The 23678-nt window shown below is 42.0% G+C and overlaps 2 protein-coding genes across 10 annotated transcripts in view; one reads left to right on the top strand and one right to left on the bottom strand.

Annotated features, from left to right (window-relative positions):
* Positions 1-1407: 1407 nt before the first annotated feature.
* DPY30 (dpy-30 histone methyltransferase complex regulatory subunit) lies at positions 1408-10613 on the bottom strand. 4 transcript variants are annotated; one of them, XM_067562704.1, is made up of 5 exons: positions 10437-10613; positions 7117-7188; positions 6989-7036; positions 4183-4325; positions 1408-1641 (listed from the first exon to the last, which is right to left on the bottom strand). In XM_067562704.1, the coding sequence occupies exons 2-5, from the start codon at positions 7150-7152 to the stop codon at positions 1569-1571; spliced, it is 300 nt and encodes a 99-aa protein (XP_067418805.1). In that variant the 5' UTR covers positions 7153-7188; positions 10437-10613; the 3' UTR covers positions 1408-1568. The 4 variants fall into 4 exon arrangements, with proteins under 4 accessions (XP_067418805.1, XP_067418804.1, XP_067418806.1 ...); XM_067562703.1 differs by lacking the exon at positions 10437-10613 and adding an exon at positions 8550-8717; XM_067562705.1 differs by lacking the exon at positions 10437-10613 and adding an exon at positions 8550-8717 and having other exon boundaries at positions 7117-7184.
* Positions 10614-17789: 7176 nt separating this feature from the next.
* SPAST (spastin) overlaps positions 17790-23678 on the top strand; it is a 59811-nt gene continuing 53922 nt past the window's right edge. For 3 of the 6 annotated variants that reach the window (XM_067562700.1, XM_067562697.1, XM_067562699.1), the window contains exons 1-2: positions 17790-18315; positions 23141-23227. In XM_067562700.1, the coding sequence (XP_067418801.1) occupies positions 17880-18315; positions 23141-23227 (523 nt within the window). In that variant the 5' untranslated portion in view covers positions 17790-17879. The remainder of the gene's footprint in view (positions 18316-23140; positions 23228-23678) is intronic. The other 3 variants (XM_067562701.1, XM_067562698.1, XM_067562702.1) reach the window with 2 other exon arrangements.

Here is a 23678-nt window from a genome sequence, read left to right as displayed (position 1 = left end):
CATCTCATTGAGTTCAAGGGCCAAAGCCCAGGGCCCCACTCCTACCATGCCAATCGTAGGGGCCAGTGGTTGAGGATGGAAACTGGAACAGGCCCAGACTGCTCCTAAGAGAAGTCGCATCAAAGGCTATAGAGGAAATGCACATAAGGATATTAGCTTGTGTCTTTCAGGGAGGGGCAGCTGCTGCATAAAGAAACACAGAATGATTCCTAGTTAGGATAAGCAAAGGAACAAATCTGCAGATGTTTTAGAATGTTTCTATGAGATTTCCTATGCACCAAAAGAAAACAGATCTAGAAACAGCATGACAGCAGTTAGAATTGGAGGGGGAGCTAAGCCTCCTAGCCAGTGTATGACAGGTTTGATCTTTCCTCTTCAAACACACAGACGTAAAATCAAGACAGAAATAGGCAGCATGGTTAAGAAGTATAATGGTGATGCATGTTGAGAAACAGGAGACTGTACCTAAGAGATCATTTGGCTGCAGCAGATTGACTAATTTAGCTTATATTAGAGAAAATTTTTGAAAAAAAATCATTTTGCTAGAAGTTACTTACCTACTCAGTTACTAGTACACAAGCTTATTGTAAATTAGTTAATAAAAAGTCTATTGTTTGAGTTTACTCTGTGCATTTTGAAAGCACGTTGTGAAGGCAGTTTTAGTTTCCTCTTAAACATCAGCAAAGAAAAAAAATCTTTAGTTACTCTAAGTATTTATAAAAGGTGAGGGGTATAAAGGATGCGCTATTAGACAGTGGATTTGTTTTAAATAAATTAGTTTCACATAATTCAAACTGCATCCCTTTTAACATGGCAATGCTACTGATGTGCCAGAATTAGAAGAAAGCAGGTATATGGCAAACAATGCTTCACACTTTTTTCCATTCACCTTTGCTTATGGCAGAATAGGATCATCGCAAGACTTAGCCAATGTAAGAACACTTGTAGATACTGTAGCATGAATGTATCTGCAGTACTGGAGGTTGTTGTTCCAATATGTTCACGTATGGTACCCTCTGTCTAAATAAAAATTAAAGCTCCCAGAGGATGCTAAGTGAGGCTTCTTTCTTAATAAATTGTCTATCTCACTAAATCAAATTCTAGTGTCCGAAGATATTCATATGCTCTTGATGACTGCTTGGCTTGTACCTTTCCTGGAACAGTGAGTATTGAATTCTACAATACTAACATAAAACTTATGGCTTTAAGAGGTTGGGATATCTTTAACAGGAAAGGTGCTATATAAAACCAAGTCTGATTATAGTAATTTCTTATCATTAAGACTGTTACATTTGTTTCATGGACTGAGGTGAAATATTCCAGTGGAATTATTCAAACTTTCATCTAGCTATGAACTTTCAATATTTTATTCTGAAGAATACTTAACATGTAGTTTAAATAGACAAGTGAGAATAAAAATGTACTTTATTAAATAACTCAAGAAAAGGTGAGGGAAACTGTGCAGTTACGAAAAACATTTGTGGTTCTGTAGGATTTTTACAGCAAAGAAAGAATCATGGCATATTAGCATGTAAATCTAGCAGCCAAACTGTCCTCTTCCCATGGAATTAATTTCGGTCCTCAAACTGTGACTTGTTTTTTAAAAGATACGCTGCTAGGAATTCAATGGGATTTGGCGGTCTGTAGAGATAAAAGTCAAGAGTAATTACTATTTATCACATACATTTAAGTAAAGCTGAAGAGATCTTCACTGAAAACAGAGATTTACTTGTAAAACGACTGGATAAATTAAAATTTTTCAGCTTTGTATTGCGACAAAGACAAGCACAAAGGGCCAAGTTTTAAGCAGCAACTAGAGAACTCCTTAACTAGGAAGCTCCTATATTTATTAAGCTCCCCACTGCAACACTTCCTGGTCCTATATAGCCACTCAGCGACCTTCATCCTTAGACTACATCTACAATATGATCTAGGGATGTGATTCCCCTGCTCATGTGCACACTCATGCTAGCGCTCACCAAACTCGTGAGAGTATAAATAGCAGGGTAGCCACAGCAGAAGCAGGGCTCAGCTATGCCAGGTAAATGCACACCGGTTTCAGGGGAGCGTCTACTTAGCACAGCTCATGCGTGCTACCATAGCTGCACTGCTACATAGCTACACTGCTAGCTCTGATTGCTTTAATCATTTAACATTTCTCTTTAGTTTGTTTCTTTCCTTTTATAATAAACCTTTAGTTTTAGTTATTAAAGGATTGGCTGGCAGTGTGGTATTTTGGGTAAGATCCAACCTTATATTGATCTGGTAATGTGGCTGACCCTTTGGGGACAGGAGAACCTTTTTGGTAAAAAGCATAGAATTTTAAATAACTTATCTCTTTACTGGACCTAGTGGCTGATTGGGAGCCAGAGACTGAAATGTGGCTGTGTATATTTTGTTTTAGCTTCTTGATAACCAGTGTGGGGACTCAGAAGCACTGTTTGTGGCTCGTTGGGAAGTCTGATTTCCTTGTCACCTAACAGTGCTGGGAGAATCTGCTGTCCTTTTGCAGCCTGCCCTGACCTTGGCATTGTCAGGTTACCACCCTAGGCACATAGAGGGGTCACACGAGTGTGTGTTTCAGGTGGCTACCCTAGGCACGGACAGGTCACACGAGTGTGTGTACATGAACAGGGGAGTCACATGCCCAGCTCATCGTGTAGTCACAGCCTGAGAAGAAAAAGTTCTTCATAACTATAATTAAGAGGCATGTATACAGAGTCTATGCTAATCAACATCTCATTTTATTTTTTTGGTGGCTTCGGTTCAGGGCCAATCCTTAAGAGACATCAGACAAAGCCTAAAATGTGTCCACATGCATATTAAGCAGTTACTGAGGGAAGATGCTGTGTGCAGGTTCTTGAAGAAAGGGAGACTGTACAGGAAGCAGGAAAGGAAAAGTAGATCTAAGGGGCAGGAGAGACAAGGGAAGTGACACTGACTAGCCAAACTGGAAGTCAATTTAGAAAGGCTGGCCTCTCTCCCCATCCTACTCACATCCATTTTGAAGAGTCAAATGAATTACCCAAGTTTACACACTGAATTTATTTAATGTAATTTCCAAAGCATTTTCCTCTTTCACCAACTCCTGCCATGTAAGATAAAGATTTAAAGTTGCCAGCTCCCTGGTTTGATATGTTGTCTTGTTATTTATTTCAAATAGCTACTGTTTCGTTCCTCCATTAGAACAGTGTGCCTCAAAGATATCTTTGTTGCTTCTGCCAAGTATTTTTTTTCTAACCAACATTGTCATGATAACAATTGAAATTATTGGAAGAAAAAACACTACATGCAAACTGCTTCACAATTAAGCCTCACTACAGCCTTGCTACCTAAGTAGATTTGTTTTTCTTCAGCAGTAGACAAGGGTAGTGCATAAATCCTGGTAATCAAAATTGTCTCACCCCATATATCAGGTTGTCACACTCATTCTGGGGAAGTGTTCAGAAGTTTTAATTGTGGTCTGGGATATCAATTTAGGACTACATAGTACTCTCCATCCAAAGCAGAACTCCACAGAAGTCATCAGATCTGTGTATATCTTATAAACAGAATATTGTCTCTATATAGCAACTAAGTGTTTAGTTACTCATATGGGTAGGTTCTAGTTTAAGCTCAAATATTCTTTTGGGATTAATATACTGCGGGGAGAGGCATGAAAGGTTCTCAGGATTTTAAGTTTGTCCATTTTGGTCTGCAGTTTTTGATAAGATTGACCAAATATTGTCCCTTCAGCAACAAAGAAATATTATTAGTGTGTGCAAGTATAACACTCAAATAGTTCCAATTATTCCTAGATGGCAGGAGTCAACTGGAGAGGAAGGACAGTTGGGTGTTATCACCAAGGAGCATCCTTCCTATGTTGTTCAACATATACATGAAGCCTCTTGACAAAAGAGTCTTTAAACAAAAGGAACAGTATCATTAGTATGCCACTGCAGCACAATCTCTTGCTATGTGGACTCTGAGAATTTGGCCTCAGTCCTGATGAAGTACTTAAATGCTCTTGCCAACTGGATGTACCAGAACTGCCTTGTTCAACAAAGGAAGAGACAGCATGAGGAGTCCCTACTTACTGAGGAAGAAGGGCTTATTCAAGAACCCCGAGTCAGGTTAAGAATGATAGTGAAATGTCTGTACATACTCTCGCCACAAGGACAAATGCTACAATAAGCTTCTTACCTCTCCTTTGCAAGCACAGCGAGTCCCTGTAATAAGATAGGCACAACTGTCTGATCCAAGTAGGCACGTGTAGGTAACGACTGAAGATCCACCTTCTGCTTTGATGTTTTCTCTGCGTTAATCTTCTCATTTTCTACTATCCTCTGATGAGTTCAAGGCACCATGTGAATAAAAGTATTTACATTACTACATTAAGAGTCTACTTTAAAGCAGAAAGTCAGCATGAGCAAGAAGATAAGGGTAGCAGAAGATAAATTTCACTAACTCCATAGTTTTTCCTTGGTTGAGAATCCCAATTCAGTTTTCCTAAGTTAGATATAGAAAGTCTTATGTTAATTTAACAGCATGTTCTGACATCTAAACTACATTAAATTCCTTGAAACCAGAGGCAGCCCCTGCATTACCATTTTCATCAGTTCTTTCATATTCATGGCTTTACCCTGCCAACTGATATAGATAAGTAAAATTATTCTAATGTGAGCAGTTCTCATTAAGTTGCTCCCATGAGCATTTGTAGTATCAGGCTTCAAAAGCAGGACCCGATCCTGCAAGAAGGATTTGTATGATAGGCCACTTGCATTTACCAAGAGTTCCCCTGCAAGCAGTGGTACTTGGAACAGGTACATGGGTCCATCCATATAAATCCCTGTGTAAAATCAGGCTCCAATTACAGCAAGTGACTAATCTTTTTAACAGGCTGAAATGCTTATACACAAAATAAATACATATTGTCCACATTTTTGGCTCCACTATATCAAAGAACTTCAGGGTTGGATATTGTAACCAACCTTTTGGTCAGAAAATGTTAAAATGAGCTCTCTTATACTATTGTCAAATGGATTGCTACACACAATATAATATTCATAACATCCTCAAATTGTCAGTTTTGCCACATTGTAAAAATGTTTTAAAAAAATATTAGCACTATAAAAAGTTAGTCCTTAATTTATTCTAGACTTGCAAAGAACATTCAAGGTAATATCTAGGAATCATCACAGGTAGTTCAATGAAGATGTCTGTCCATTGTAGCTGTAATTAAAAACAAAACAAAACCACCACCACCAAACAACGCACACTGGCATCATAAAGGTATACAAATAAAATAAAACATATACTCAAAATGTGCAATGATTAGAAACCATTTTGGGTCATATCAGATCAAAATAGATATATTAGAGATTGAAAGGCATATACGAAAGTATGACTAAGAGAGAATAGCAAGACAGGACTTTTGAACAGCAAGAAGTAGCTAAAAGCTACTATTAATTGGCTTAGACTACAAGAAAGTTAGAGGGATTTAACTGAAGCCCCCCATCTTATGAGGAGTAGTAAACATATGCGTAACAATACCAACAGTCATTACCCAAGACTAACATTTTATCAACAATAAAAGAAATTGTGTTGAACAGCACTCACAAATAAGTAAAAGAGGGGGAAGAAAAAAGTAGATTATTTTGGCACAATGTTTCCAAACCTGAGAACATGGAAAGCTTCCCCTCCCTTCCAAATATACCACCAAATGCTCAAAAAAATTGTCAGGCAAGTGTGATACCAACACAGCCAGACAGGCAATAACTCCTGTGTCTGACCATCTTCTCAATATTTCACTGAAGAGGTCATGTGTGGTCTCTGCTGAAAGCTAAAAACTAGTTGATTGTCATGGTTATTGTGAGAAGTTTGTATGGAAAACAATTCTTTGTAACAGGAAGTGTATTTTATTCCAGAACTGTTAGAAGTGAAACTTGTCATTTGAGGCCAGGGAGTCTCAGAGCTCACAATCAACTTCTGTGGAGCCAGCCCTGTATTTACAGTTTGGACCAGGTGCAGGCTTAAGTGTTTACAAAGACAAACAAAACTAAAAGAAATCTCTGTTTAGGGGACTCCCTAGGCTAAGAGACAATAGTCTGTAACTGTGTAATAGAAGGGGAAGAGGAAAAGTTGTTATCCACTATTCTGCCAGCAGGAGTGTCTCATGAAAAGTGGATAGCAAGCTCTTTGGGCTGGACAAGCACTGCAAGGATGCTCATTGGAGGAGAAATACATTATTAGTAACAAATTACCTTTTTGTCTAAGTATAGACTATCAATTGCATTTTACGGTTTTCTTTTACCTGTACCCTTATATTTCCATATCCTTTTATTTGCTTTTATTTTTAATCTCTCTCTCAAGCTTTTTTGAAATAATCTTCAATTTTGTTTTACTATCAACACATCTAAGTCTCTTGTATTAAGGGGAGCACTGAACTGAGGTGAGGCTGGTAAATTGGGATGCTCTGCTTCCACGGAAGCAGTGGATCAGCACACACTGCAGGAGCTCAGAAGGCAAGGGACTGGGCACTCAATGCAAGCATGTGAGGCACATACATTTTTAGCATGGAGAGAGAAAGAGTGGGACTCATGGGACCCAGAGCAGAGTGCTTGTACCACCAGTGGCTGCCAGTGCTGGGAGGCATTTCTCCCCTGTTGGCACAGATACTGCTCTCTCATGTGCAAGACATGACAACAGACTGATGGAAGAGGTAGCGGAGGTAAGTTGTACACAGCACTTCAAAAATAAAAATACAAACCACCACACAAATGGGAGCAGCACAATAGGCAATACTGGTACACTATTAAGGGTCTATTGTGCAAGGTACCAGCATTTATTGTGTCATGCTAATCACCCTTCATCTCCCACTGCCTGCAAGGACACTCAATACCTTGAATGTTGGGTCTCATTCTGCAGTCATTTTAGCTAAATTAAACCCACATTTACCCCAAATCAGATCTATTTCAATTGCATTTGAAAACAATTAAATTTTAGTTACCTCTACATTTTCTGTAAGGCCATATTCAGCATGAGGATTTTCTGGAACCTGTAAAATAATATGCTAGTCAGCAAAACTGAAATGTACTTTACGTATCTGTTAACTGTGTAAAGAGTTTCTTGCAATACCTGTGCCTGCCCCTCGATGATCTGTTCTGTATCCATGATTTGAAACTTGGAAATCACCAAATATGCAACTATCTTGGGAAGTAACAAAAAAAGAATTGGTCAGAACATTAAAATCAATACAAAAATAAATTAGTTGATACAAAATATGATTGACAATTTTAGTCACCATCATGCAAAGAGTTACCAGCAAGGTAGGTTTGGGTCTTTTCCCTCCCCTCTCCATACACCCCCATTTAGCTCAGTAAACCAGATTTTTCTTGGATATAATATCTGAAGTTTTTCAGAACAACATGTGAAATAAACTCAGACTAAGTAACTGTTTCAGACAAGGTTAGTTCAGGCAGAATTAGCAAATGGATATATGTGGTCCAGAGACATTTAGAAGTGACTGCACAAGTTAGTGTTAAAAGAGATCAGCAAAGGCTGTTTAAAAAAAGAAAAAAAAGAAAAAGAAAAAAGACGTGTTCCTTTTTTTCAAATCTATATAACATTTAAAGAAGGCCCAAGACATGTTTTTTAAAAAAAGTGTTTTTCTGCTTGTTTTGGTTTTTTCTACCCTATATGACTGTAGTAACTAAAGAACTAGTGTAACTGCCATCCTCAAGTGGCATGGGAAAGAAAGCCAACCAAGTGAGTGGGGAAGAGAGTGTTTAACACGCATTGAATTCCAATACCTAATGGGCATTTCAGAGAAGAGCTATCGATGATGTATTTGTATTACAATATTTCCGAGAGGACCCAACAATCCCATCCCTCTCGTTAAGGTGCTGGAGTACAGCATGTCCAAGAGCTCCTCCAGCAAAGCTCGAGAAGAGGGGCCAGGAGCAGGTGCAGCAGGGGCTGAGAGCTGCGTTACCACGGCGTCTCCTTTTTTAGTCATGCTTAAAACAGGCGAAGGAGCATTGCTTCGGCAGGCAGGCAGGCGAGTGACCACGGCCAGGGAAAGACATGCCAGGGAGCGAACCCCAACCCCGCTCGCTGCGGGAGGGGCTGATCCTGCCCCGAGATCAGTCGCCCGGGGCCGAGGTTACAGCGGATCAGAAACAATGGCTCCAAGTGTTTCTAGCCCTGGCAAGAGGCGACGTGCCGGCCTGGGACCACCCCAGGGAGCCGCTCCCGCCAGGCTCCCTCCAGCCCCGCCTGCCCCACGGCGGGCACCGCAGGAACCCGACAGAGCGGCCAGGGCTCGGGGGAGCCGCTCCTGCAGCTGTCCGGGGAGCGGGGGGGGGGCTCCCCTGGGAGGCCGAGGGCCGGTGCCCGCGCCCCGCGGAGCGGGCGGGAGGCACTGGGCGCCGCTGACCAGCCCCTCTCCCTCGCAGCCCCGCCCGCTCTGCCCCTCGCACGCCCGCCCAGTGGGGCGGGGCCCAGAGCGAGAGGGACCCGCCGCGGCGCCCGCGCTCCCCTCCCCCGGCCGGGAGGCCGCCCGCTCTCACCGCGTCTCGGGGCAGCAGCTGCGCGGCGGGGGAGGGGCGGGGGCCGCAGGCGCGAGTCTCAGCGCAGGGGGAGGGGAATCGTTGCGGAGCAGCACGAGCCTCTCAACGGCGTCCGCGCGGCTAGCAACACAAGCACCGTTGGGACCGTCGCAAATTGTTTTGCCGCAAATGAAGGAAGAGGCACACCGCGGCGACCACTCAACTGCGCCTGCGCGGAGAGAAGCCCCGCCCACATCCCTCCAGGGAGGGCGAGGCGATGCTGAGAGTCCCGGCTGCCCTGCCCTGCCTGTCCTCACAGCGCCGGGGCCCCAAGCATCATTCGTTACGTCAGTGGCTATCGCCCCGCCCACTGAAGTATCTTGTCTTGGTTGTGTAGCCTGCGGCCAAACGGCGCGTGGGTGCAGCGGCCCGACTCTGCATCGCTGGACTGGAATCAACGCGAATCGACCAGGGAAGAGGCGCGCCTTAGCAATCGAGTTAGCCCCACGTAGCACGTAATGTAGACGCACCTGCAAAGTCACGTTAGCTAGCTGGTCATAAGCGAGGAGGGAGCCTGGGTTACAGCACGACCAGCCCTCGTATTGTAAAGATGTGGAGTCCCCTTCTTAGTGCATTTTATTCCACTCCAGGTCAGGCTAGCTAAGTGGGCAGGTAAAATGATGTCTTGTCTGACTTCCAACACCACAAACTCACCCCAGGTCTCTAACAGTCATATTCCCTCTCCCAGTTGGGTGTATCATCACTAATAAAGGCATTGCAGGCAAATGTCACCCTCAGTGACACCTGCAGAGGGCCATCTAAGTTAAAAGTTGTACAGGTGTTTGAGGGTTTCATTTGGCTTGCTTAGAACTTTTATTAGTGGTGGTGACACCTGAGATGGAAAGAACTCAGCTTCATTGTCAGAGCCCATGGTGAGTTCACAGGGTTGGTAATTAAACAAATATTTTTGAGTAAAACACCTAGAAATCTGTAAGAGTCAAAGTACAAACAACTCCATGTTACCAATTCATATTTTATGGTGAAACTGCCCTTTAGATACAAACACTTGACACTTAAGTAATTATTTTACTGGTACTTCAATCTATTTAAGTGAATGCTGTTTTGCTAATTTTGAAATCTGTGCTCTATATTGTTTAGTTTTGCTTGTGAAATAAAATTGGTGGAATTCGTCAATTAACAAAAATGCAGATAATATCTGCACCGCAATCCAGCTATAAGCGCTGCATAAAACCCCACTGAAGTCAATAGGGCTTGACCTGTGAGGCTTTCATTGTAGTATTGGAGCCAAAATTATTTTGCTCAAGTTATTTTTGAAGTGACTTTTTTTCCCTTCATTTAGAGCTACTTGAAAAAAAACAAACAGATCCCTATTAGCCAAGAATCCACCCAGTCCCCCAGTTGATGGAATTCTTACCAGGGTACTGTCCGGATTCATTCTCTGGGTGCCCAGTTTGAGACCCAGGGGTCAGATGTGCAAAAGTGCTGACCATCACCAGAGCAATTGAAGTCAAAGGGAGCCATGCTTTGAACATATGAAGTCCTATAAAAGTTTAAGTATTCTGAATAAACAAGTCAATCACTAGGCATCTTAAATTGGGCCTCCTGTGATGGGTGGCTCAGAGAGCCAGATGGCCTAGTAGTTAATGCACCTGGCTTCCAACCCCCTATCTTCACATTGAAGGCAGTAATGGTGCCTGGTCCCTACCTTCAGCCCAGGAGTGTTTGGGACCCCCCACTGCATCTGGGGGCAGTTACAGTTAAGTGGGGCATAGTAGGGGGACCCAGACCCTCCTCCACCAGATCCCAGACCAGGGCCCTGTGGAAAGTATAACTGGTAGGTTCCTCCCTCTGCAGAGCCTAAATCTCCTACCCCAGGCTACTTGCTACCTCAGTGCCCCTTCAGTTTGAGGCATGGCTCCTGTAGTCCAGTCAATAGCTTCAGAAAATCCCAAACAAGCAGGGCACTGCAATCCCTGCTGCTGTTGCTTGAAGGCGGTGGTGGTTGGGGAAGGCACTGCCAGGGGCCTACCCATTCTGTGGTCCCCACTCAGGCTCCACCATTTAGCTAGTTTCCTGGACGAAGCCTTCTCTCCTGCAACCTGTTCACTTGGCCTTCTGAACTCCTTTTAACTTGCTTCTCCAGCTGGAGCATGGGTGGCAGGCCTATCTGTGGAGGATTGCTTTTTAACCCCTTTAGCCCAGTGTGGAGTTTGTATAGCCATCATCCCCCAAAATTAGTGGACAATTTTTACCTCAATCTGTAAAATGGGAATAATAATAACTGCTCACCTCACAGAGTTGTTGTGAAAATAAACTCATTCATGTGTATGAACCACTTGAATATTGTAGCGATGAATGCCATAGAAAAGCCCATGAGGAAATTTATAATTCCTGATAATTCAAAGCAGGATTTGAATGGTGGTCAGTAAATAAGATATGGGTCACATGTTAAAAATGATAGAACAAAATATTGAGTAGCTGCTTGTTCAGTTAGCATCATCCAATTTGTGCACTGAATGAGGTAGAGGTTCTATGGAAAAAATATGTGAACATGTAATTAAAGACATGTACAAGGGGGCCAAAGTAAGGTTGCACATACGCTAGCTTGATTCTGTCATTTTATAACTTCAGAGAGCTTGACTTTGCAACTGTAATTTAAAAAAAAATTATTTTGTGTGTGATTTCTTTATTATTTATATTACAGAATCAGCTAGGAACCCAAATTAAGGATTAGTGCACCACTGTACAGACATATAACAAAAAAGACATTCTCTTCCCCAGACAGCTCATAATCTTCCTGTCAGACAGGATGCAACAGGTGGATGAAACAGACATACAGGATGGGGATAGTTTGGAAGAATGAGGTAATAATAAAATTAATGATTTAGCAGAAAAGTAAAAGCCACCGTTTGCCTCTTGCCTAGTCAATGCCAGCCAAGAATGATTTATACCCATCATGGCAGAGGTAGGTTTTCGGGATGGATTTAAAAGCAGATCAGGTGTTGGCTTTATGAATTTTGATGAGTTTCAACCATGCAGATTGGCTCAGTATGGGAGAAAGCATGGAGTGCTTGCAGGAGATGTGAGCAGGTGGGTGATCGAGACTCTGATCAATGACAGATCGCAGGAGTCAAACTGTATGTTAATAGATACAATAGACAGGATGGACCTAAAGGGTGAAGAACTTTAAAGACTAGGACAAGGAGCTTAAGTTGGATGTGGTGGAGAAGAGAAGCCAATGGAGGAATGCAGAGAGGGGGATGATGTGGTCAGTGTGATGAGCCAGGGAAATGATCCTAACAGCAGTGTTTCAAATTTAATTAAAAGGGGGCAGTGGTTGGTGTCAGGTTGAGGTGTGAGATTATGAGGGTCTGAACAACAGCATTGTCAAGCTGGAGAGAGAGAGAAGTCCAAATCTTAGGCCAGGTCTACACTCATGGCGAAATTCAGCGGCAGTGGATGGGGGATACGCAAGCTACATACGCATATCTCCCGTCGATTTCCTAAGTTCTAATTAGCGTGGCGTCCCCACTATGCTGTGTCGATGGGAAATGCCCTCCTGTCGACGCAGCATTAATTTTTTGCAGGGGTGGATTTATTGAGTCGACTTCCAGATCGATTGAGCTGGTCTCCACTGCCGCTCACTCGATCCTGAAGAATCGATCCGGTTGTGCTGCCGGTGCCACCAGGAGTGAAGACATACCCTAAGAAATATTATGGAGGTTGAAATGGAAAGATTTCAAAATGATCTGGATATATTTAACTTCAACAATTCATATTTTCAGCATAAGGCTATGATGTGTCAATCTGATGTACATGGGCTGACCCTTATGCTTCTACTGAATCCTTCTGAAGTCAACAAGCTGCATGCAAGTACAAGGTCCAGCTGCAAGGATTCAACTGCAGGACCGAAGCCTAAACCACTAGCCAATCATGATGTATTTTTGGTGTCACTACAAAAACATTTTTTTTTATAACTACTTCTCTGTTACTTACTCAGTTAATATGAGAGAGCCAACACAGTGGAGTAACAGGGGCTGGCTTTTATTAAAAAGATTCTCATGAAAGATAAAACAGAGAGCAAATAAAGCCATGCAAACAGCCTATTAACATAAAATGTGCATAACTTGCATAAGTAGCAAGACACTTAAGAAAAGAAAAAGATTTTACAATTGTGTAAAATTAACTAATTCACAATAATAATAGAAGAAATTTGGTAAAATAATAGCTCCAGTGAAAAAGTGACTAATATACTTTAATTTTAAACACAAAGAGTCAGCCCTACCAAAACAGTTATTCAAACTTCATTATCTCATAAAAAACTTGAAAAATGTATTAAAAGATGTCCCTTACCAGTAGACAAGGCATACATACATACAACCATAATTAACTTGAAATATAGTCCCTTTTCACAAATAACTTAAAAGCAGTTTCAGATGTTAGAATTGTCCTGAGCTTTCCTGCCAGTTTTTGTAGTTTTAGTCATATTTTCATATTTAAAATAATAAGTACTCTATCCTTTATGAAGAACCCACACAATAAATTGACTTTACAAGGGAAACAGTGAAAGTGGCTATGTGACTGTGCACAAAGCAAGCAAACGGGAAAAAATGTTTCTCTTATCTTTGTTATAAGTAATCTTAGGTATTGCTTGTAACAGTAGATTAAACATTCTTGGATGGAAGTGATTTTAACTTGGAACTATTTATCCTTTTACTTAAACATTCTATCGTCTTGTAAAATAGACAATAGGGATAAATACATTCTTATGCTGAGTTGATGTTTGGGGATGCTGTAGAAAGATAATACATCATAGTATATAAATAACAATATTTTGACTTCAATAGAGCTTTTCATTTGAAGATCAGAGCACTTCACAAAAGTAGTATTATATTGGGGAAACTGAGGCACAGATTGATTAAGGGACTTGCCTAAGACCATAGCCAGTCCAGTGGCAAAGCTGGGAAAAGAACTCAGGAATACTTACTGGCAAACCTGTGCCCTATCCTATAGACCACAATATCAAGCAAATTGGGGAAAATTCAGAGAAGAGTAATAAAAATGATAGAGGGACTACCTCAGTAGGAAAGATTCACATAAATAAATATGGTAGCTAGGCTAAATGACAATTAAATCAAGTATGGCAACTATCTACAAGTATTTCAAGGGATAATGGAAGAATAATTTTGTAAGGTAACTGAGAATGGAGTAAATGGAAAACTTTTCTAATGCTGACATCTAATTATAGGCCTATAAACTCACCTACATTTTGTAGGTGACACCAGCCAATGGAATGAGGCACTAGTGGAAATATATTAATCATCTGTAAGATAAACCACTTGGCTTGCATTGAAAATTTCAAGTGAAACAGCATATTTATGGCCAGGATAAGAATTCCTACTCAGCAAGCTTCGTCTCACTTGCCCTTCTGAGAAGGGGAGTAAAGGTTTCATACTGCCTTATGGTATAGCAAAGAACCCAGCTGCCCCACCCGCCAAAGAACCAGTAGTAGTTTGTGTGGGGGGGGATTTGACCAAACTTAAAATGTCTTCTTAATAATTTCTGATATTTTATTCATTTTTAAATGACAATGACTTTTGTCACTCCACAAAACAGTAACATTTTTTAAAAAGAAGGAATGGATGGCATAGGAGGTTGGTAACAGGAAGAAACAGCAAAAATATCTGAAAATGGTCCTGGTTAATCCCCTACCTACACCTGCTCATGTGGGTGCTACATATCACACTGACTTTTTGTCTTTAAAATTGACAGGTAGATATTGTGTAAGTGTCTTCCATGGGAAGTGTTAGAAGCTCCATTATCTGAGTCAATTAAAATTTGACTAGACAAAGCACTTGAGAATATACTCTAAAGAGCAATCCTACAGGGAGGAAGATGGACAAGATAACCTATGAGATATTATACATCTCTAATTGATACGACTTTAAGAAAAAGAAGCAATTCTATGTCGCCTGCTAACCTAAATCATCTTAATGTGATTTTAAACATAATGTGATACGATTTATCTGTATTATATGTTGACTGCTTTATGGGTCACAAAGAATTCAATTAGCAAGATTCCAACTGTTCCTATTATTTTAAAATAAATTATTCATGATGTTTCCACTTGGTGAGTTTCAAATTAACTCAGTCTATTACATTTTAGTAGCTTTGAAACATCCCTATATTTTCCTCAAATAGTTCTCAAATTGTAAGGAAATTTAAGGCCCAATCCTGCAAATACTTACTATTGAATATAGTGCTTATTCTTGTGATTTCCAAGAGAGTGCCCACAGTAGTAAGCACCATGCTCGTTAGTAAGCGTTTGCAGGACTACTGGACCCTGAGGGCCTGCTCTAGTTCGCATTGCAGTCTGTCCATTGATGTTATTTGGAGATGGCTTGGGCCTTTAGTGCATTTGAAGATGTGTACATCTCTGAAACATGGATAAGGTGCTAAGAAATGGGTTTATCACCTGAAATGTGCAAAGCACACCTGAAGGAGGTGCACAGACGAGATTGTTTGTGAAAAGGGTGGGTGAAGACTTCCCCATTTACTTTAGCAATAAGGGAGAAAGGGACTGAGTTGAAATCCCATAATAATATATGATGTAAACATGACTCCCACTGAATGGTTTCTAACATAGTTTGGTGGCCTGTTGGCAGGATAGCTGGATCCAAAATGTTTTAGAACAGTGTTCAAAACCCATGTTTGACACTGGTAGAAGCATGTTTAGTTTTTTTAATAAGTTGTGGGAGAAGGGAAGCTTTAAAAAGAATTATAAAAACAATGTATGAAGATGCCCTGATCAGATTTTAAAAGATCCTAACAAATCCTATATATTATGTGATGTCATTGGGGGTGGAGAGAGAACCAAGCAGGAACCAGGAGAATGCCAGAAGCTGCAACAGTTTGAATGTGGGAGATGAAAAGTGTGATTGAAATATCTTTTACCTCACCAGGGAGAGATTTTAGACACTACTATAAAATTAACTACCCCCCAAAAGAGTCCCATTCACTTGCAATGAGCTAGAATAAAGAGATTATTGCAGGAGCATGATTCTTCTGGCCTTCACCCAACTGTCCTAGTAGGGGATCCAGTAGTGCTGCAGCTACTGATTGACTCCTTCCCTACCTGAAAATGAACTGTATAGCAGGGAAAAAAAGTTATGCTGTTCACCACTGGGAGGAAGGAACTAGTGAGGTGTTCCACAGGGGAAAGTGTAGGTCTTCAGGATCCCTCCCTGACCATGCTGTTCTGATACCATCTTCATTACCAGAATAGTATCTGAGCACCTTGGATCTCCTTATTGAGTTTCCTTCCCCTTAACTTCTCTGAGTCCTCATAAGGGAGCCTCTCTTCATGCTGCTATAGCTCTTTATATGAGGAATAGCTCAGCAGGAAGAAGGGGAAGTGGACAGGGTCCAGGAGAGAGAATGTGCAGGTTGGGAATGGGGTGTCTCAGAAGAGAACAACTGAGAACATCAATGGGATGACACTAGTTAAAAATTCTTCTTTTAAAAAATACCACAGGAAATTAACTGCAAAAATAGGTTAATGCAAAATTAAATTTACTAGTTTTTAAAAAGAGAAACTCCAGCAAATACAAATATTAAGATATGTATGGACAGTTCTGTTGTACACATATAATGCAGATTAACCTTGATTATCCACACCTCTTTTTTTCTGAAACAAGGTAACAAAGCTGTTAATAAAACAGAAAATATCTTTGTTTATCTGAACACTTGCTTATCCAAATGCTTATCCAAATGTATTCGATGTCTCCTTTTACGCTCAGATAATCAAGGCTGTACTGAATTTCTAATGACTAGTTAAACTGTTTAAATGTATGCTTTAATAGACAGTATATGCAATGTGGGCAAATTAATGTAGTGGGATTCTTAATGTTAACATTTCCTGACACCTATGTTTAACTATATAACCTTAAGGTTGCATTGATGTTTTTAACAAATTCATTATAGCTCTTTAATATTAAGGAGAGGTTGCATAAAACTGTAATTCATGCTGCAGAAAGTGGCCCCTCCCTATTTTACTATCCTGCTGATAGATTTTCTAGTATTCTTTGTTGCAAGATTTCCCCCCTGTACCATGTCCCAGATTTGTCCCAAAGCAGGCTGAGAGGGAATATATTAGAATGTCACCCACACCCAGTGACCACCTGCCCTTCATTTGGTGCCTAATGTTCCACATTACACATCAAATCAATAAACATTGTCTTGTATACACCAATAATCATGCAGAGGATTGTAGGTTGTAACAAAATGTGTTCTTTGGTACTTGAGTGTGTGTCACAAATAAAACACGGAGGAAGTGCCCTTCAACTTCCTCCTGAAACTTCCAAGTTGTCCTTTATTTTAAGGGTCTGTATATGGGGGGCGTGGGAGAGATTACCATAGCCAGGGACTAGCTCTTCTTTTTCAGGAACCTCAGTCCCAATGACGCTATGCATTCCCTGTGGCCAGGCTTTTTGCGCTGCCCGGGGTGTGGGCACCAGACCACGACCCATTTTTTGCACCCTCCGGTACTCGCCAGTGCGAAGTGACCCGACGGGCCCAGCTGACTGGGTGGGTGTGTTGCAGTGGCCACCCCGCTAAGGGCGGAGGAGGGGCTGGAGCGGATCACATGGTCCGTGCCAGGGGCGAGGACCGTCAGGGGACTCGGGGAGCTGCATGACACCGAGCTGTTGACAGCCGCCGCCCCCCCCCCCCTTTTGCAGCACGTGGCTCCTAGAGCCGGCAAATCCCAGAGCGGCGCAGCCCGCGCGCATGACAAGTCCCAGCCGCAGGCCACAGGGCGGGTCCCGATTCATGTCCCGGCGTGCAACGTTCCACAGCGAGACCAGCAAGTGATTCCCCCCGCCCCGCCCCGCCGGCAGCAGGGCCTACAGCCCTCGACATGCAATGCGGAACGAAAAGCCTAACTGTCCCAAAATGCAACGCGCCCGCAGCGGCGGCGGCGTTCCCCCTCAGCCCTCCTACGTCACTCCGGACTACAGTACCCGGCATGCCATGCGACCGCCGCCTCGCGGCCTGTCGGGACGGGTAGTCTCCGTGACCCGGCGCTGCGCTCAGCAGACCTCCCATTGTCGCCGCGCGGCCGCGGCCTGCCTCTCGCCGCGGCATGTCAACAATACCCGCACGCTAGGGGCGGCGGTTACGCTGCTTGCCCGTATTCAGAAAGGGCGGCTGCGCATTTTCCCCACGGCCCTGGTAGCCGGGGTTGGCCGCGCCGCGGGCTGAAAGGGGCGTAGCCGCCGCCATGGCCGCTTGTTGTCAGTCGCTGGCAGCGGGTTATGGCGACGGCGGTGAATGAATTCTCCGGGCGGCAGAGGGAAGAAGAAGGGCTCAGCCGGCTCCAGCTCCCCGCCTCAGGCCCCCGGCGCCTCCTCCTCCTCCTCCTCCTCCTCCGCGCCGGCCGGGCCGGCTCCCCCCCAGCAGCAGCAGCAGCAGGCGGCGGCGGCGGGGGCGGCCGCGGCGTCTCCCCATAAGCGGAACCTCTATTACTTCTCCTACCCGCTCTTCGCCGCCTTCGCGCTGCTCCGCTTCGTCGCCTTCCAGCTCGGGCTGCTCTTCGCCTGGCTCTGCGAGCGCCTCTCCCGGGGCGCCCTCATGGCCGCGAAGGGCAGAGCCGGGGCCGGCGACGCGCCCGGGGCCGGCGACGGGGCGCCCGAGACGGTGCGAGCCTGTCACAAGCGGGCCTTCGAGTGCATCTCCGTGGCGCTGCGCATCGACGAGGAGGAGAGAGGTGGGGGCCCGAGGGGGAGCCTGGGAGCTGGGGGCGGCCTCGAGCGGGCCCTGGGGCTGGGGGCGTGCTTGGAAGTGGGGACTCGAGGGGGGGCGGGTGGTATCCTGGGGCAGAGGGGTTGGGGGGGGTCTCTAGTGGACAAGTCCCTTGAAAGATGGGGCGTCTGTTCCCCCCCACACCGGGGTGTCATGCGCCCCCTTATCCTTAGCGCCAGCTGAGTCCTGTCTCGTTGCACATGAACATCCCTGAGGTGTCTCCGCCTCGGGCAGGTGCTGCTGACAGATGGCGTGTCAGGGGCGGTGGGTGATGGGGACTAGAGGGAGGTGGCGTGGAGGGGAGGTACCTGGGCTGTTTTGGCAGCTGCCGAAATGGTTGAGTCGTGGCAAGCAACGTTTCTAGCCTCGTGGCAGAGAGATGGAGTAATTTGTGACCCGCAAACTTAAGAAAGCTGCCGAGCACGTCCAATGAGAGAAGGATGAGCCAGAAACAGGCACAAACATATTGAAAGAGTTAAATCTTAGCGGTGAAATCTTGACTCAAGGGTACCAGGATTTCAGCCTAGGTATATAGCTAGAGATCTTTTAAAAATGTTGATGATAATCTCTTGCCTATTTAAAATATATGTGGAAGAAATGCATTTAAATGCAGTGTTCTGTAGGAGATTGATCTTCAGGTTAAGGAGTGTCAATGGATAGCTTTAATATATAGAATTTTAGCCTTCGCTCCACTTTCTGCCTCTTCCTCTCCTCCCCCCACTTTTGTTTTCAGTGACACAGCAGTTGTAAGATGCAGTGATCTAGTGTCTAACAGATGTGGCACAAATATCATTTCTTCTTTTGTAAAAAAAATCTGTGAAATTCAGTCTTGAATTCTAACTTCTTAAAATAGTTTGTTTTGAATTTTAATTCACAGATACAGATTATGGGGGGGGGATTAATGGGGTATTCATGCTTATAATTAAACTGTCAAATTATTCATGCCTAAATAATTAGGAACAATGATGTTATGTTTCAGGGTCTGGCACCATCTTTATAGCATTTTCTTATTTTGCAATTTATATAAATATTTAAGAAAATCTCTACTGAAATTTGATATACAATCTGTCAATGTGGGAACAATTGTGTCCTAGCAATTAAATTCTTATTACATTGCATTTGCCTCTAAAATTGTTGCTGAGTCATATTACAGTATTTTACTTTTGCCCAGTAACTTATAGAACTCTGGGGAAACAATTAATTAAAAATAAAATATAAGGTTAATGAAAATCATTGTTTGGTTGAGATGTTTTTTAAAAAAAAAAAGGCTGTTGCCAGTGTATTTGACTTAGACCATCAGCCTACCTGCAGCAGTACAACCCTGGTAGTGTTCAAAGGGGAATCCTCTGAGGAATGGGTATTGTGCTGGGCTTTAAATTTCCCAGGACATTTCTAGCATGATTTTAAGATGTGATGATTTAATGAAACTATAGTTCTGCGTAGCACCAGGTAAAAATTGTTTCCCCTCTCTAAAATCAAAATAAAACTTTCATAGAGACTACATGCTTGGTATGTCATGAACGGAACAGTCTTACTTTGCTCTAGCAATAACATGGGAATGTCAGTGATGAGCTCTGAAAGAGACTGTATGCAGCCTTATTAATATAAAAAATTGTTTGTGTGTCAGGGCCTGTGACGGTTCAAGGAAAACTTAGATGGTTCAAAATTTTAATGGTAGTAAAGGTGGTGATTACAATGTACTCAAGGGTAGATAAATCTCCAATTCTGTCAAGCACCTGTTATGGCTTACAATAACAAACTAGTGTTTGCTTTTTCAGAATCCTGGTATGGAATTATAGCCTTAACATTTAAGGAGTAAAAAATAAGAACTAACTTGTTTCTCAAGTTTGATTCTGCTTCTCTCCCCTTTCCCCCCACCCTCAAGTCCCTTCTCTTAATTGGCATGTTGTATAGTTCATTTGTTTTAAACAGCATGGAATTACACAAATAGCCACTCAGATTATGCTGGGAGAGAGAACCACTTACAATTAAACTGTTGAAGGTTTACATAGTTAATAGTTAAATAACACCACAAATGTTGGAGAAAATGTAGTAAGTGCCATCTTTCTCTAAGTCTCATAACTTACCACCTGCCAAGACCAGAAACACTTCAGGAAGCCAATACAAATACTTGTGGAATCAGTAGATCTTTAAGAACTTTTTGCAGACCAATATGATCAGAGCAATTTTTTTTTATCTAAATTTTAGATGCCTTAACCAGTTTCTAGTGCCCAGGGAGTAATGGTAGTGCTTTTCTTTATAACTTTGCTCAAGTTACTACTGTGATTCTCAAACCTTTTTATTAAAGTCCTTGCAATCCATTGAGCAGCATGCAACTATGAAACCTTCAAGTCTTGCTCTTTTCATCAGTTTGCGTTTTAAAATATTACTCCTGCACTTCTAAAATGTTATAGTTGTGTTATCTGCGCATGGTGAATAGTAGTGTAAAAAAAAAGTAATTTTAATTACAGATAATACAAGCATATATGACTGCCTAGGAGGAGATCTGTCAAGTACAGATTTGACACTATTACATCCACTTTTCCGAAAAAAAATCCAAATGTTAGTGTGATTCCATTACTTATGTAGGAAACACCCATTAATCTATGGACATAAAGGGATTTGTATATTAATGTGTGTTGAATCTGTTTTTATTCTTTTTCAGGTGGATTTTGTACAACATCATATGTGAAGCTATTTTTTGTTATACTTAGTTTGGGGGTCAGTTAAGATTTCTGAAATGTCCCCTCTTAATTTGTGCCCATTTTGTTTTGAAAATATATGCACTTAAGTTGGCATCATTATAACTACCTAATGTTAATAAATTTTTTGCACTTCTAAACTTTTAGACATATTATAATGGGCTTGTCTGGTGACTTGTGACTACTGTGGCAATGGCTTGAAAAATCCATTTCCCCTTAGGGAGTTGTGTGGCGTTAGAGTGGGGTGAGCCATCAAATTCTGTAGAATCTGAGGGTTTTTTACTTGTTTTTATAAAATATCTTAATAATTGGAGGGATAGTGTTTTCTTAGTTTGCAAGCAGATAGTTCAATTGCTTTTGTCACTGCCAAAACTTCCCCAAATAGAAGCATAGTGAAGCTAACAATATATTTGATCAGTTTCACAGCTGCTCTTCAGAATCTTGTGGGCAGTAGTAAAGCTGACAAATCTTCTCAAGTTTCATTTGGAACAGCTATAACTAATGGCAGAGACAGACCTTGGAGATTTCTTGATTCCTTCTCTCAAGATAAGGAGGGGTAAGGTGGTAGTCCCCCATTGTTGTAGAAGCTAAAAGCATAGCTCCCCTTCACAGTCAAAAAACTGGAGATGGAGGGAGAGCGTGAGATTTCTAACTACTCAAAAAGACAAAGATGGTAGGAGGGGAGTTTTAAAATATATACATTTAGTAGCCAGCGCACGTGAAGAACAAAGCTTTCAGTGGGTTCCTAGGAACAATGCCTAGATGCTATATTGACTGATGCTATACAGAATGCTAGATAACAGATGTGGGACAAAAGGTTCCAATGCAACACCCTCACTGCTATTTAGACATGAGCACTTGGAAAATGTATGGTACTCTCCTTACTTAAATTTAAGGTTTCACAAAGCCGTCCTTCCCTTTCCCCTGACTTTTGTCTGGAGACAGCACAACAGTTAGTGACAGGAGGTACAGGATAACAATGCTTGATACTAATACTTGATTGTTATGGTTTTTAAATAAAATTGTGCTAAACTGGACATGTCTGATTTTTATAACTGGTTAAATAGGCCATAGAACATCTCTTTGAATACAGAGAATGTACAGGAGGAGAGAAAGGGGAGCTCTAAAATGAATCTGCATTTTTTTGTATTTCAGTAAATTTTACACCAATGCGATCAGACAGCATGGGTTAAATCTAGGCATGTTATTGGTTGTCTTATAAGATATGTGGTACTGTTCAATCACCACAGTCCTCTCTTCCTTCCTCCCGCCCTGCTATTATCCCAATAATTGATGCTTCTTGAAGAGGCTGACATTTGTGATGTTGGTTACTTTGTCATACCATAAAACCACTACCTAAGAGATTGTTCATTGCACTCATTTTTCTCTTACTTTGAACCTGCATTCTTAGAAAAGAAAGCCTGGTGTACTAATTTAATGCACAGCATCTCTGTTTTTCATTGGTTAAATTGATTTCTAAAAGGTGGAGCAATGCAGAAAGTGGCTGTTTTGAAACTGATTTAAAAATACCATGCCCTGTAGGGTTCACTACAGTGTACTTTGGGATGTAAGTGTCTTTATGCTTTGCCCATCACTCTAGTGTCTTGGTTTCATCACTTTTTTGTTTCTGAATGTTTATACCTATTAATGGTAGTTGCCTTATGAACATTATATGTAAATGGGAGATTAGGAAAGAAGGGTTTTCCAGTGTGATTGTTTTGTGACTTGACAGCATTTTGTGTCACAGTTCCACTTTCTCCAGTGAATATACATGGTTAGTCCATTTTCCCCTTTTGGAGCTTTCAAATGTTAGGAGAAAAATGTATGAAAAAAGCAAAAGTGATTGAGACTAGTGCTAAAGAGACAATCATAGCTCCTAAAATTATTTTTAACTTCGTCTTTGAGATTGAGGTGGTGTGAAGTTGTCTCTCAAAAATGTTTTTGTCACAGTACTTTGCTCAAATGTGTCATTTTCCCCGCATTTGTAATTAAGCTGTGCACAGCTCCTGTATAGCCTTGTGTATCTTGTAGAAACATTCCTTAATTATAATCCACTACAGAGAATAAGGGGCCCATTTCCATTTTAAGCAGGACAAAAGGAACAAGCTGTTGAATGGTATAAGAAGGGAATTGAAGAACTGGAGAAAGGAATAGCTGTCTTAGTTATTGGTCAAGGTAAGCCAATTTTGTGTGTGTGTGAGTGTGTGTGTGAGTGAGAGAGAGAGAGAGAGAGAGAGAGGTTATACCATAGTGATAAATATCACTTAATGGCATTTTCTCAGGAAAGGGGGAGATTTAAGCACCATATTTTATTCTTTAAGTAAATGGATAAGGAATAAACCTGATTGGTTTGAACAGAATAGTGGAGAAGCACATGCAGAATGTTTCCTATTGCCGCAGACATTATCTCCAGTGTAAGTACACACACAAGTAATTATCTCTTTTGACTTTCTCCATATAGGAAAAGGGCATATAAAAATATAAAAAACAAAACTACTGCTACTTGCATTTGCCATTGTATTTGCAAACCTTGTCTATTTTAAACTCTCTTGTCCTGCTTGATGAAGTATATTAAGAGAGTCCAAAAACAAAGCAATTTTGGCTCATGAAAATGTCCATCTAAAAC

Source organism: Emydura macquarii, unplaced genomic scaffold (genome assembly GCF_026122565.2).
Source record: "Emydura macquarii macquarii isolate MOO-44397 ecotype Brisbane River unplaced genomic scaffold, CSIRO-AGI_Emac_v2 contig_2457, whole genome shotgun sequence".
Classification (NCBI taxonomy): domain Eukaryota; kingdom Metazoa; phylum Chordata; order Testudines; family Chelidae; genus Emydura; species Emydura macquarii.
Note: the sequence above shows the minus strand (reverse complement) of the source record. Positions and strands in the feature narration are given on the sequence as shown.